The 16,166-nt window shown below is 34.8% G+C and overlaps 1 protein-coding gene across 1 annotated transcript in view; it reads right to left on the reverse strand.

Annotated features, from left to right (window-relative positions):
* Positions 1-16,166, reverse strand: part of LOC130229514 (spectrin beta chain, non-erythrocytic 1) — a 94,716-nt gene that overhangs the window by 55,013 nt on the left and 23,537 nt on the right. Inside the window, 1 exon segment of the mRNA XM_056458355.1 lies at positions 13,132-13,316. Coding sequence (XP_056314330.1) covers positions 13,132-13,288 — 157 coding nt within the window. The 5' untranslated portion in view covers positions 13,289-13,316.

Consider the following 16,166-nt stretch of genomic DNA (forward strand, 5'->3'; position numbering starts at 1 on the left):
GCGGCTCCTTAGGTCTAAAATCTATAGTAAAACACATCGTTTTCTGCTATTTGCTTGCATTAATAGAGTTTGGTTAATATAATTTCATTAAAGTGGAATCCAATGTGCAAATTAAGGTAAACTTGACTGAGTGCTTCATTTCTCCTTTAAAAAAGGTCATGTGATTTTGTTATAAGAGATCATGTGATAATAAAAATGTGTGTAAATGGAAAATCCAGCAGGCTGAGCACATTGTAAACCATCTGAAATGTTGTTTTGGTTATTCTAAAATGCCTTAACCATTTCAGTATTAGTGTTATTATAATATTAATTACCTCCACAATCAAGAGCATCTGTGCTCCACGTCTCATGCCTTCAAACGCCACCACGCGTTCATTGCGTGTCAGGATTGCCTTCTGAGGCACAAGTCATTTATTAAATGAAGAAAAGATTGACACAGCTTCTCCTACCGCAGCAAATTCAGTTTTTACTGTTGATATTTGGCTCCAGTTAATCAGGAAGTGACAATTTTGTTTGCTTTGACTCGTTGGATGGAAACGCTGCTTTATTTTCACGTCTTTTATACCAATGCTAATGATGCATGTGCGACTAAAATGTTTTTTTCACCTCACAAACAAGAAAACACAAGTCCACCATGACATTAGTCCTGGAGTTTGTGTGTGTATAAAAATGACAGATTAACAAACTTCTAAAAGAGGAAGTTAAGATAGATGACTGGCCATCCTTCTGGACCAATACTACACTGTCAAACAGCCTTTGTCTACAAATGTTCAGAGCTGAGAAGTATGAGGTCCAAGCTGACATTTTATTGCTGCATGAAACAGAACATGCGTGAACTAGTCCAAAACATTTCAGTTACATTTCTGACAAAATAGTGGCTGAAGATAACTAGCATGTGCTGTGGACAAGAACACTTGCGTCACTGAAATGCAGACATACCAGTCCAAATCCAACTTTCTAATGTTTGAGAAGACCAAATGCAACAATATACTCCATTAAGGCTACATGGTATATCAACACAAACGGGGTTTCTACGGGTTTCATCAAGTCAAATTCAACACTTTAAGACCTTTAAGACCACTATGAATGAAATTTCAGACTTACACATGGCTAAACACTAATGACTCAGTTCAACATAAAAAAAAGCATTTAAAACAAATGTTGTTTTAAGGAAGATAATTAAACCATATGTTTATAAATAAAAATATAAATCAAGTTGTAAATAGAATGAATAATTCTAGAATAGAATGAATAATACATAGGAAAATTAAGATCTGTTAAAAATGATTTAAGACCTACAACACAATATCTCACTGCATTTAAGACTTTTTAGGGCCTACAATTTTGAAATTTAAGACATTAAGACCCCACGGGTAACCTGATAAACTCGCATTTGTGGTTAACTGCTTTCATTGATCCAATAGGCTTAATAAACACATAATAGATAGAACAATAGAGTTTTAATTATAATTTACCTGATCATAAATTATGTAATGATGCAATGCATTTATCTCTGCTTCGAATACTATGCAATGTGTTGCATGCATTATTCTGTGTAAAAAACCAAATAATTTTAAGAAAGTACTTACTTCAAACAGTTAAGTTTGGAGTAAAAACATCATTATATGTGGTATTTGCATGTGCTTTCAGGTGTGGCATTAGCAGCATTTATTAAAAGGGTCGAAGTTCACTGTAAAGCTATGCAAACAGCTGTCAATATCACAGAATTATTATCTGCCATTTCAATAATTGCATGATTACAAAACACTAAATGCAAATCAATACATTGTGTAGCTTGGCAGTGAACTATGGATCTGTGTAGTAAACATTCCTCTATCTGAATGCACATTCTGAAAATTTACTGTTGATTAGAAAACCGACTTTACTGACAAATGCGCACAACAATCACATGCGATTTCTCCAATATATATTGGAGAAATAGCATATATATATATATATATATATATATATATATATATATATATATATATATATATATATATATATATATATATATATATATATATATATATATATATAAAGAAAAATAGGCTTTCTAGTTTTTAACATTAGCCAGTTGTCTTGGTGAGCTGCAGCTTTCTCCTTTAAACACTGATGCATTGACATTTTTCACATATTTAAGATCAGATGTCTTGCCAAACCACATTACACACACTTGCTGCACATTAAAATACTTCCTTTATAACCTAGTAAATATATCTAGTTTTTACTGGGCTTTGTAAAGGTGTGCTTACCTTAAATTGCTATAAAATATTCTTCGCACAGTAAAAGAAACCTTTATTGGCCTTATCAAGCACATGAGTTGCTATTGGATAAGGAGAGCATTTGTATTTAGTAAGTAAACAAAACACATCAAAGTACATATTTTCATGTATAATTGCTCATTTACTGCCATTTACATGCACACACAGGAGATTAAGGGCATCTGGATAGTGGAGAAAGTATGAAGGGAGGATTTTGTTTCCAGAACAACTCATCACTGTGACATTCCCAAGAGCAATACTGTAAATAAGTTGAGTAAAATAAGATGACAGAAACATCAACAGTGATAACAAGGAGAGTGTGAGAGTCTGTGGACTGTATTAAACAAACAACATCCCATTGACCCCCACAAAAAAACACCGTTATAATGGTTCTGAACTTTTTCTACGTTCCTTTGTCGAACACAATAAATGAAGAATGAAGCAGAAAACAGCAGTGAACCTCTTCTCTTACCTGAACTAAAGTATATTAGTAGAGACAGGAAAGGTTTAGAGAAGTGAATTTTCACTTTTCTTTACATCTAAATGAGGGTGGAGAAAAAGAGAAAGAAAAAAATGCAATGGTTCATTCACATGACAAAGATAACAACCGATGGCATGCAAACAAAGCTATCTCTCATTGTAGATATATGTTATCTTGTCCTAAGAAAGTGAACGCAGAAGCAAGAATGGGTTGATGTTGGTGATGTCTTTTTTTTTTTTTTACTTTCTACCCCTTTACAAACATGCATGTATCCAACCAATAAATAAACAAATCACCATAAACTGGGCTATTGTATATTTTCTCAAATCTTCAAAGTGTGTTAGCATAACGTAAGAACTAGTGACACTGATTTCTATTGATTTTCATTCATTTGGTCAACTCTGACCTGCAACTTTATATTATGCAAGATGTGTGACCAATTGAAGATCGCTGTGACCTCTTAAATGACATAATGTTAAATCTACAGCTCAAATTAAGTTTTTTAAAAAAGGAAAAGTAGATCAGAAAACAGAAAATAGAAAAGTAGAAGATAGAACAGAGAGTGCTGTAATGGAAGTTGAAGTGTTGACAAATCCTGCTTGGATGAATGCATTACACAGAGAAAAGATTTTTTTAAAGACAAGTCAATTTTAGAGGTAGAGGTTTGATAGTGTTGATTAGAAGGACAGACAGTCCAATGTGGAAAACAAAAAGCTTGAACAAAGAGTTATGAAGCATGCTCCGATAAGAAGGGTATAAACCTGCTGTTTTATAAGAAAAGCCAGTGAAATCTGCAGTTTTAACAATGTGGTCCGTTAAATTTCAGCTGATTATCAGTCACAAGATTCTTGGCCGTCTTGGAAGAATTCATGGTTGATTCACCTAACTGAATAGTTAAGTTGATGAAGTTTTCTCCATCAGAAATCACATATTTCCATACTATATAGTACGTGAAAAACAGTATGCGAGTTGAGCAGTGTCTGAATTTAGAGTATTTAAAAAAAGTAGGCGAGAACAACCCAGATGACCTACTACTTTGGCGAAATTCTGTAGTGCACATCCAATGGATGCTATGCTATCATGCTATCCCAAGATACTATTCATAAATGGGAATAGTAATGCAACTGATGTGGGTAGGTCATGTGTAGGCCCACACAGAATCTGAGCACAGAAATCCTCAGATTTTTAGCCCATCATTAAGTGTATGTATTAATTTGTGTAAATGAGTGTAAATCTATATTTATTCAGTTTTTAAATTCGCTTCACCATATTAGTAATATTAAAATGTTCATATGATTTATTTACAATACAGTTTGTAAAGTAATATGTTCTGTCTTTTAGTAGATATATTAGGCCTATATGAGAGACTTGCTTTACCAAATAAGTGGATCTGTTTGTATTTGCATTGTAAATATTGAATAAAAATAAAAAGCTATTCTATTTTATTTCAAATATTACGTTTAGTTATGATACTCCCAAAATCATTCCTCATAAATCCACAGATTCATTACAAATTCTCTGCAGAAATAGCACAGATTCTGTCTGGCCCTGGTTATGCGATATTGAAAACGGCAAATATGTAGTATTGCTGAATTCCATTCACACTACTTACATTCATACTATATAGAACACACTTTTCTAACGATCATAGAGCAAACTTAAATGTAGTACCTACTTGAGCAGTAGGTTCTGTCTAAGTTCTGTCTTAGTAAGCTGAAGTGATGCGCTTTTATCCAGTTTGAAATTAGCAACAGTTGCATTATCAAGAAACAAGTGTCATCATCATGCAAGTGATACATGATGAATGTACTGCGCGTTTCATTAAATTTAGCATGCTGATAGAATAATGTGCATGTTTAAGCACTTCTAATTTTACTAATGATAGTCCTAATTTCCCTGCCTTCACACAGTAAATCTGAGTGAAGTATTTTTGTGCATCTGACAGAGGAAGAGGTGGGAAGGTGGGAGTGTGTGTTTACCTCATCAGGGTGACTGACACTGGGGTGGAAAACCTTTCAAACTCAGGCACACTCACAATTACACACTGCTTATCAGCAGAATTTCAATGAGATATCAGAAATAATTTTTTATCCGCGCTGATGTTCTCCAGCTCCTGTCAGCTCATACTCCTAAAGCTCAGGGTCACCATTTCCGCCTGCTTCTAAGGCTTGGAGCACCAATGAATATTCAGAGTCAAAAAAAAAAAAAAAAAAGCAGATGACTTGGAATATTTTGGAATATTTAGCCTCATTATTTGGACAAAAGAATGATTTCAAGCCATTAAAAGATTATTTCTGTTTATAGAGTATAAGCAACTAAACAAGACTTTCTCATTTTTACCATTGACTGACAAGGCTTTAAATTAAGGGAATCAATGTATGTTTATATGTAAAACCTGATATTTATTTACAGAACATGCACGCATAAAAGATTCATCCATTACTCTGATTTACTCGATGTCAGAACATTATCTAGCATCATGGCAGCTTATTTAATACCCACATGACTGTTTGCATTTTGCCATCAAATCTGGCAGTTTCAAAATCTAATGTAAATGGGGGTTTCTTGTGCCATCAGGGTTTCATAAGCTGATTTATCTGCTTTATCTACAACATACAGAGATGCGAACACACTCTGACTTTTCCATATAAGACCCCCAAAAAAATGGAGAGTAAAAAGAAGAATGCATTTGTTGGAGAGCAGGATAGCGGATTTATCCAAACTGCTCTGCTCATTCACTTCATTATACCAAGACTTGCATTACTTTGTTAGCTTTTATGACATCAAATGAGGAACCGGTGTTGCATCAAACACATGCATGGAAGAATTCTCCTCTAGTGAAGCATGAAGACCATGTCTGAGCAAGCCCCCTGATACAACGCACCTGTATTTCTGTAAACTGCTTCAAAAAAAGTCAGCCTAAGGGAAACCGGACCAGAATTACCAGTGTGTGTGATTGAGGACGTGAGAAGAAGGGAGGATCACAGGCTCCTCCAGCAGAAAAAGATACATGAGACACTGTGTGTATGTGTGTGTCTATCAGTAAATGTGTGTCAAAACGTAGCTAAAGGTATGTGCCAGATTTCAGACGAGTGCAATGACGCAACCACAGAAATCATTAACACATACCGGCTCTCTCTCTAACTTTTCAAACTCTGTGTGTTCTTTAGTGTCTTTTCAAGTCTAAACAAAAATGTTTTGTGCAGAACATAAATCTTGAAGCATTAAAAAAAAAGCCAAAACAATAAAACAAATGGATTGGATAGGAACAAAAAAAATGATAATAATAATAAAATAAATAAATAAAACTTTCCAATGATACATGCACCACTTGAAGCTTTATTTCCAGAATTTAGGGTTCATTTTAGGTATTTGCTGTCAGACACATTTGAGGTGTGCTTTATATTCAAGGCCTGTTTTGCAGATGTCATCCTTGCCATACAATAGATAATAGGGCTGAAAAGTACAATGCTTGAGTCATTATCTCTCTGTTAACTGAGAAACACTCCCCATGACCTCAAGCACGCACACACACTAACACAGAGCAGATCAGATCTCGCGTCGTGTGTGTCTGTATGTGTGTGTAGGAGGGGGATTAACAGAGTTCACACATGCTATGTGGCGCCTGTCTAAAAATGTAGTTTGAAAGAGAGAGGGAGAGAAAAAAAAAAACACTGAATGAATGACACACCCACAAAAAAAAACACAAACACTGAACGTTCTACAGAATGAACCCTATATTAATAAACACAACGGGAGTTTTTATCCTATCCAGTCCAGTTCTATTATCCTCTGAACTCCCTTCTTATCCTCTTGCCTTCCCGTCTGTTCCTCTCCACTCCTTTTCCACCCAGTTATCCTCTCTCTCCTACACCTTCCCGTCCCACACTTTCCTCTATATCTCTCGTTTTAACACGGTGTAATTTGGATCTGGGGCAAAAGCCCTGCGGTACCTGAAATAAGGCCACTCTCCAGGAGACCAGTACAGGTCTCTGTGTCTCTCTCTCTCACGCACAGGCACAAAAATAAATCATTGTAGGCCTATTTTCTCATCTGCACCATCTTTGGTGCAAAGTAAATGAGAGATAAGAAAAAAATGTTCATTACTGTAACTAAATTTATCAGAATCTGCAGAGGACAGATTTAAGTTTGGATGATATCCTGAAACTTTTAACAATGCTAATCCTACCCACTAAACTTTTGCAATGTTGTCAGTGTTGAAGTGTCACTACATAAAACATCATATGTTATTTATTATGAGCTAAATATAACCAGCTTAAATCTTAGTTTACTAATTTAAATATGCTATTTAAGCTACCGCAGTATTTTTCTAATCGTCATGTTGGTTTAAAGTGGAAACAAGCAAACCCTGAGCAGCGGACCTAAAGCTATGTATCAATACAACACAACGATGATTCACCATAATCAATTGTAGGATATTTGCACATAAACAGATTACCATTTGCAATCTAACCGTTCACCATTTTGTAATTTCACAACCAAGACATCTGTACACCATCTAACTTCTCAAAATAAGTGACGCCCATGATGAAGGGGTAGAGATTGTCAGAAAAAACTCCTAGTTAGATGTGAATGAGGTCACGTGAACTTTCAATATGACATTCAACACTGTGGATTCCTAAAGTTCAAGTGGCACAAACGTCAAGTTATTTGACATGGCTTTAAGGTTCACAGAGGTGCTGAGCTACTCTTACACAAACGCATCTGTGAAAGTAAAAAAAAAAGAGAGATAGAGAATATGAGGTTGCAAAGAACAAGCAGTCTTACCTTGCAGCTGTTTGAAACGGCCCTCCAGGATGTTGGAATATTGCACCTGGTTTACAAAGGCAGCTGGCGAGAGACATGGCTCAGGTTCACGTGGATCAAAATCCATGTCTCTTTCTCTCTTTCACCGTGACACTCGTTTTGCTTTCACTGTCCCTCCAACCCTCACTATCAACTTTCATCCAAAACAAATGGATCACTCCACAAAGGTAAGGCCAGGAGTCATGAGCATGGCACATAAAATATAAGGGTACAAAAAAAACGAAGAAAGAAAGCAGACTGAGAAAAATATAGCCAGAAGCTTAACTTGGTCCAAAAACAGTTGGGTTTCGAAAGAGAAACTCTCCAGGTGTGCATCCGAGTGTTTCACCAGCGCATGCTAAACCGCGCCATACTGCTTCATCCGTTTGAAAAAAAAAAAGCCTCTTCCTTTAACAGACTCTCTCTTTCAGGCAAAAAAAAGGAACCCACGTGCAAATAAAAGTTAGAAAAAGTAACAAAAAGTTATCCGTTCACCTCTTCCTCTGAACTTCTCATCTTCAAACACACTCTTCTCTCAATGCAAAATCCTCCTTGCTCTCTCGGCCACCAGATCAGACTGTGCGCGCACACACACACCTTGTTTGAGTAAGCCTGCAGAACTAGCTGTGCTCAGCTTCCTAAGTAAACAAAGCCTCCTACTCTCTCTCTTTCTCGGTTTCTGAGCTTTGGCATTTGCATAAGGTGTATGTGGGAGGAGCAAATCCCAGGCTGAGCCAATGAGAAAGTCAGGCAGAGGGAGGGAAGAGGGCATGGAGGTGTGGGCTGAACCATTTCTGAAGGTGGACTGGGGGTGGAGCAGAAATAAGTTTAACAGGAGAAATGGGTGTGCTGGAGCAGACCCTGAAGGTGATCAGATAGTGAGCAGAAATAACCAGCTTGAGCATATTTGTACGTATGCATGGATTTCTATGTCATCTAATATTATATTTTAGTAGATTCTACAGGTTTTAAGGGGTTATAAGATCTTTACCTAAAATAATTCATGCCGATAAGCGCCTTGCCTTCACGTGCACAGACAAAATAGAACGTTAGGGCAGGAAGGAAGTACTTGAGAAAGATTCAACAAGCAAGCGCTGTCTTTCTTCCTGTGCGAGTATGTGTGTGTATGTGCCCTCTCACACCCATTAACTGGCAACATCTGCAGTGACAGAAAGCTCATCTTACTATATAATAAACCCTAATGATTCAGAGTTAAAAAAATCTAGAAATTAAAGAACGCTATCAAGGAAATGTGTGATCACAAATATTGCTGCCTTTCACAAACAACTTCAGCACACACACACACACACACCCACTTTCACACATGCGTTTCTTGCATGTGCAGATTTTACAAGAGGAAGTGTTGTAATGAAGACCAGTCCACTGGCAGGTTGTGCTGATTAGTGAGTGTCACCAACAGTGACCATCAAAGAGCAGAGGTCACAGGTCAAATCATGGCCAGAAGCCCTAGGCCAACTGTGAAGCCATGTGTGTCACTCAATGGTAGGGTTTATGATGGCAAACCCACAAAAACAAAAAAACCCACAAAAAGAGAAAGAAAAGGATAGTAAGAGAATAAACAGATAAACACAATAACACAGCACAGTTACAAATGAACAATTGCTAGCAAGTTATTTTTTAGTTTTTAATTTGTCTCACAGTAACAAATTAAGCATTGCTAGCAAGTTTAAAAATGTTTTTATATGACTATAGCAGTTAATATTTTTATAGCAATATCAATCTGCACTGCTACTAAAAGTTTATTACGTTCCTGTAATGTATAATACAGCAATTTAGTGTTTTTTTGCAGATTTCAGCAAACAGTGATCATTTCAGAGTTTCTGCAGGTTCCACCAAGTTAAATTTAAGTCCTTTTTAGGACCAATATACATAAAATTATAGACTTATATTAGACTAAATGCAAAGGATTTTTTAAAATATCCCAGATTTTCATTTGCCTTATCAAAAACTGATTATAATTTAATACACTTACTACTACTACTACTAATAATAATAATAATAATATTTATGGATGTAAACAATCACGGTTGATCTGTGATTCATATGGAACACGTGACCCGCGGATTAATGCATTTTTTTTACTGGTCGATTAATCCTAAATTTGTAACGAATGCAGAGAAATGACGTCTCACGTCATTGAACTCACATGTATGAAAGCATTTAGGCTTACCTGTAAAATATAATGATGACTGAAGAAGTTGTGGTGGGTTATTCGGGATGTGGAGGGTTTCTTAGGTTAAAAGTGTTTTCTCTCACTACTTGTTTAGCCTGCATTCATGCATTGTAAGCTGCACAATTAATCATTAAAATATCGGGATCTCAACACCCACGCATCATAAAATATAAATGATTGTGATTTGCGCATGTTTGTTAATCCATCGAATTGCTGCATTCAAATCTGTGTTTGAAAAACACAAAAATCAAGAAAGAGATTAATTTTTTTGTCTTTCGAGTAAGTTATGAAGTAACAAACAGTCAAGTAACACAGCAGTACTGGCATAGCAGTTTATAGTTTAGAAAAAAAAAACACTGATGTTTATAATCACCGTTGTGTGCTCAAAAATGAAAGTTGTAGGCAGCAATTACATTATATAACCAAAAATATGCCACTGAATAATTCTTTAAATATGACACATCTAGCAATGAAACATGAAGTTTCATGAGTGAAAAACTAAATCATTTATTGAAAATGAGATATGGGTTGTACAAATTCATTCATTCATTCATTTTCTTTTTGGCTTAGTCCCTTTATTAATCAGGGGTCGCTACAGCGCAATGAGCTGCCAACTTATCCAGCATATGTTTTACGCAGCGGACTCCCTTCCAGCTTCAACCCATCACTGGGAAACACACATACACTACAGACAATTTAGCTTTCCCAATTCACCTATAGCGCATGTTTTTGGACTTGTGGGGGAAAACGGAGCACCTGGAGGAAACCCATGTGAACACGGGGAGAACATGCAAACTCCACACAGAAATGCCGAGTTGAGACTCGAAGCAGCAACCTTCTTGCTGCGAGGCGATCATGCTTGTACAAATTCTAATGTTAGATTTCTTCCTTTAGCGTTATCAGCAACAGTAGTGAATTTTTCACAGTACTGAATATTTTACTATTTATTTTTATTCAGCTGATTATTAATTCATTTTATTTTTTTTATGAAATTACAGCTTCCAAGATCTGTTTGTTAAAACCAAAATTTTCTTGCAGTGCTTTTTTTGTTATAAATGAAAAGCAAATTACATTTGTCTCCTCACCTTTTTAGCTGATACGAAAAATTATCCGATCAGTGACTAAAAAAACATTTTGTGATTTTGTTACACCACTAATAACAATAATAATTTATTAATAACAAATATAGGTCAGGTTAGTATGCTCAGCAGTAAATAAAATAATTAAACCATTATGGTAAATAGAGTTAAAAATTCATTTTTAAAATAAAAAGTGAAAAGTTTTACTGAGATGGATTGTTGATGGTTGTTGGCCAGACTGGATGGCTATACACGGACAAAGGAAAATTAAGGCCTGTTAAAAAAATATTTAAGACCTACAACACAATATTTTAAAAGATTTCAGTCATTTTAAGACCCAGCGGACACAGTCATTTTGATCTGCGCACATGTCATTCATCTGCGCACATACCAAAAAAAAAAAACACTTTTCTGAAACACATTGAAAAAACCTTTCCATTTTAGTACAGTAAACTGCTGTGCAACATGAGCTAATGCACATGAAAATGAAAGACAATAAATGTGAAACCAAATATTTCATTTCTGAGAACTTTCATATGACCACACCCAAATGGGAAAGAATGAGTTTCCATCTACTGTAACCATTTATAGCTAGCTATAATAAATTGTGTTTGCTATAATAACAATACGTGGTGCATGTTTGTGTTTATGAAATTGAAAAAGACATGGAGCATGAGAGAGACAAAGAGGAGGAGAGAAAGGTCTGAGAACAGCTAAAGTTAACAATGTAGGGGTGTGAGAGACATGAGCGCTGGGCCTCTGAGACCAGTCCTCCTCTTCTCAGTCTTCAAGAGAGTACTGCTAGTTTCCCTTCCCCGATCAGCTCTAGCAAGAATTAATTTTGCCCAATGTTTATGGTGATTAATATGGTGGTTTTCGCATGCTGAATTAAACTCCTTTCACATGAAACTCAATAATATAGACCTGCAAGGTATTGCTATAAATTCTATTAAGCCACATGTCATTAAGACGTTTCCCAGCTGTTAATTATTACTTTATTTATTAAACATTTTATCTTTGAGGATTTCCCCAAAGGGAGGTTTTGTCAGATTTAAAGAACTCCTGGGGACAATTTGGCCCCACAAACACACACCCTGCTGACTAAGTTTTTTCCCATCCCACTACATTCCCAGAGCACATATCTTTGGAAAAGCTTGGTCTAAAAACAAGCCATCATTTACATAAAAATGCCATATATGCTCACGTTTTTTTACCATCCATACAAGGAAATTAATAATTATCTTTTTTTTTCTTAAATTATCAATAATGCCAGAGATATAAAGTATTTTAATTGCACCTTGACATATTTCATAGTCATTAATATTTTTTACATTTTAAAAGGCTTTTAAATACGCAGCACCTTTGCATGGAATAATCTACAAACAAAGTTGCAGTTTAAAGAATTGATTTCACTAAATGCTTTTAAAAAGTATATAAATGACTTAGAAATTGAAACAGGCTGTGTAGATGTTTTTGTGGGGGGGGGGGGGGGTATAATTATAATTATAATTATAATAATTATTATTATTATTTATGAAATTAAATGCACCAAACATCACTTCAACATAAAACTGTTTTAATTTTTTTTATACCTTTAATATTGTGTTCTTCAGGCTACCAACACATTTTATTGTTGCATGCTTGCAGACGTGTAAATCTTCTTATCTCTGACTGCTACCTAATCAAGTTCAAATCTGCAGTGTTGAATGCAACTTTTAAAAGCATATTTAAATTCATTCATTATTTGCCTTGAGTTATGATATGCAGAGATGTGTGAAAGAGCATGACATTGAGTGGCTTTAAAAAAAAATAAAAGCAGGCAGGACATACAGTAGGTCATAAAAATGACATAAGAAAAGCCCTGGAGATGAGAGAGGGTGAATAACAGCACATGAAGAATGTGGATATCAAGTCACCGCATGTCAAAAGATGGTACCTCACTGCACTTAACACACACCAAATTGCAGATCTACACACTGCCAACCCTGATAATCATTCAAAATGTGAGCCCTTACTACAAACAAAGACTTCAAATGGTTTCTACATCTATATCGCACGCATTCACTTCAAGATCACTTCAATACACTCCAAAAATCCCAATAAGAGCATTTAAAGTAAATTTGTATTATGTTGGTTCAAATGAGTTTGTGATTACATTTTGCCTGATGCCACCCCCTACTGGACACAATCACATAATGCAACCTGTTGAACACCAGCTGATCATGCATGCATGTAATCATAAACAATGATAAAAGCAAACACAAAGCACATAGGTGTAAAATAACAGCAAAAATAAATGGAACTGACCTGCGAGTGCTTTGATTCGAGAACGCTCGAACAGACGTGCAGAACTGTTCTCGTTGTCCCATTCTGTTTCGGCTGCGATGTCCCAGCGGTTGTTGATGTCATTGTACTGCTGCTGGATCTCCACGCTGTCGAAATCAGTGGGTGAGATGGTACTCATGGTCGTAGCTGGAAACTCAACAGCTGCCCTGGAAAACAAAGTAGCACAAAGTGAGACGATGGCCAGCAAAACTCTTTATTTATTAAAGGTCTCTGTAAATGTGTCAGAGGACAAGATGTCCATCACAGCACATCACAGAAACGCTGGGGTTTATTCTGCTAAAGTGTGACAAAACATTACCTTAAATCTATTTCTGACAAATATTACACATTTAAATATAGCTGCAAGCAGATGAATGATTCCTCAGTAACAGACTGTAAGCAGATGAGGTTAGTCTCACCTGGTACAGAACAGACTGGGCTCATTAGCTGTCCTGCAATCTGTATGCATTTTGTATTTGGAACATTTTGTACAAATTATCACTATACCCTATAACAAGTCCAACTAACAACCCAGTTAGTTAGGCACATTAAATAAATTTATGGTATTCTGTGAATGATTTTCTGGGCCTCAGTGATGTTGGAGATGCATGCATTAAGAATTAAAGAATGCATAAATGTATGCAACATTAATTTAAACCCCATCAATATTTTAAATCTCTTTATTTAAAAAAATAATAATAATAAATAAATAAATAAACAAATAAATAAATAAACAAATATATATATATATATATATATATATATATATATATATATATATATATATATATATATATATATATATATATATATATATATATATATATATTTATTTTATTTATTTTTTCATTATTATTTTTTTTAAATAAAGAGAGATTTAAAATATTGATGGGGTTTAAATTAATGTTGCATACATTTATACATTCTTTAATTCTTAATGCATGCATCTCCAACATATACAATATATTACACATACATACATATATACATACACAATATATACACATACACACACACACACACACACACACACACACACACACACACACACACACACACACACACACACACACACACATAGTATCTCTTCTAAATAAAATAATTCAAGAGTGCATTTCTTGAATCTTCTGTAAACAAATATTAATGTAAACATTAATTTTATTGTAATGAAAAATATGTCATCTCACGACTTTTCTGGTGCAGCTTCCTATCATCACTAATGTAGTGCAAATGTGCAATGTGCAGTTACATTTTTTGAGAAGTGTGCAGGTATGTGACCGCACGAAGTCTGCTCCGGACCATACTTGTGCGTTTGACGCAGAAATATAAATCAGTCTTAACAGAGTGGGGTCACGTGACTCCACTCGCAGTAGGTAAAGTAACTAATAATTTTATTAGAAAAAATTTGATCAATTATAGGTTCTGAATGTCGATTTCTATTATTTTTTTAGATTAATCGCCCAGCCCTAATCAAACCAGAATGAAATTGCACAAAAATGTATTGTCAATTTAAGTTTCATAGATAGAAAAAGACCATCTATTAGGCTCATAATAGAGTGAATGTTTTTTTGTTTTTTTATCATTTTAAATATAATGGAAAAACAGTTATACTGTCAGCAATCAATATCTGTGACTGATAACTTAATCTACATAAATCAAACTTTTATAAAATAAAAATATAATATATAATAATATTCTTTAAATGATTCATTTAGTGCATATTATTTTTCTTATTTATGTGCCCTCGCAAACTATTAACCAAAATAACCTTCTTTTATTCTTGCAGTAACCTTTACTGATAAGTTTTGGCCACAAGCTTCTCAACAGCAAGCCACAATGCACAAATGATGTCTGGTTGAAGTGCTATAACCAAACAAAAAGGCTATTTTTTTTCTACTAGGGAAGAAGCACAAACCGATTCTTAAGAAACACTTAACACATACAGATAAACTAAGCTTAATTCAAACCTAACCCAAAACACAGATTAAATAAAATCTCCTTCAGATTGAACAATCCCCTGTGCTAATCCCACCATAAAGATGACTTCTTAGAGTCAACAGATTCTAGAAGGAAAAAAGAGAACTGCATGTAGGAAAAATTTACCCCATAAATCTTTCAGGGCAAACCTCTAGGGCAAAAAGAGAAACTAAGATCAGGTAAAATCTGCATTCCTCAAACACTGATATTACTTATAGTATGTTATGCATTTAACTTCATGAATCTACCAAATCTAGACAGAATACATCATGCTCTTTTAATGAGAAAAATAAAACACATACACAAAAGTTGATCTGTCTAGACCAAACTGACTGTACTGGACCAAGTATGTGTGTGTCTGTGTCAGAGGCATAAACGGGTGAAAAAATGTGAGGTGGTTTTATTTAATCAACAAACTCTGAGAGTCACATTCAAAAGGACTTGACTTCAAACAAGGCAGAAGTTCATGTATATTTTGCACAGTAAAATAGGGCCCCTATGATATCTGTGATTCAGAAAACATGGATGGAATTGTGTAATCCAGACATAAAAACTGAATTTAAATGTATAATACGCATTGTCAATGAGTTTGGCAATTATAACCATTTTGATTTCAATTATTTTCAAAATCCATTGTAAATCTTTTTCATTAATCTCGTTTCATTAGCTGACAAATAAAATGACATTAGGCATGGACCGGTTTAAGATTCTGACAGTATGATAACCTTGGATAAAAATTTCACGGTTTCGTCTGAGTAAAAAACAAAAAGCTTTTTCCCCTTTGAACACAAAATATTTTATTTTGAAAAACATTTAAAATATTTTGGAGAAGTAAACATGTTAGGCTAAATAATTCAATTCAATAATTCAAATGAATCATTGACTTCTGCTGTCAATGATTAACAACACAGACTTCTATACAATTTAAAATGGCAACTTTTCTGCTAGAGATACTGTTGTCCTAAAAAACTAAAAAAATCTAATAAAAATAAAAAGGAAATAATAAATCTTACATACACCATTGGAACTCCAAGTGCTTT

The sequence above is a fragment of the Danio aesculapii genome, chromosome 5 (genome assembly GCF_903798145.1).
Source record: "Danio aesculapii chromosome 5, fDanAes4.1, whole genome shotgun sequence".
NCBI lineage: Eukaryota > Metazoa > Chordata > Actinopteri > Cypriniformes > Danionidae > Danio > Danio aesculapii.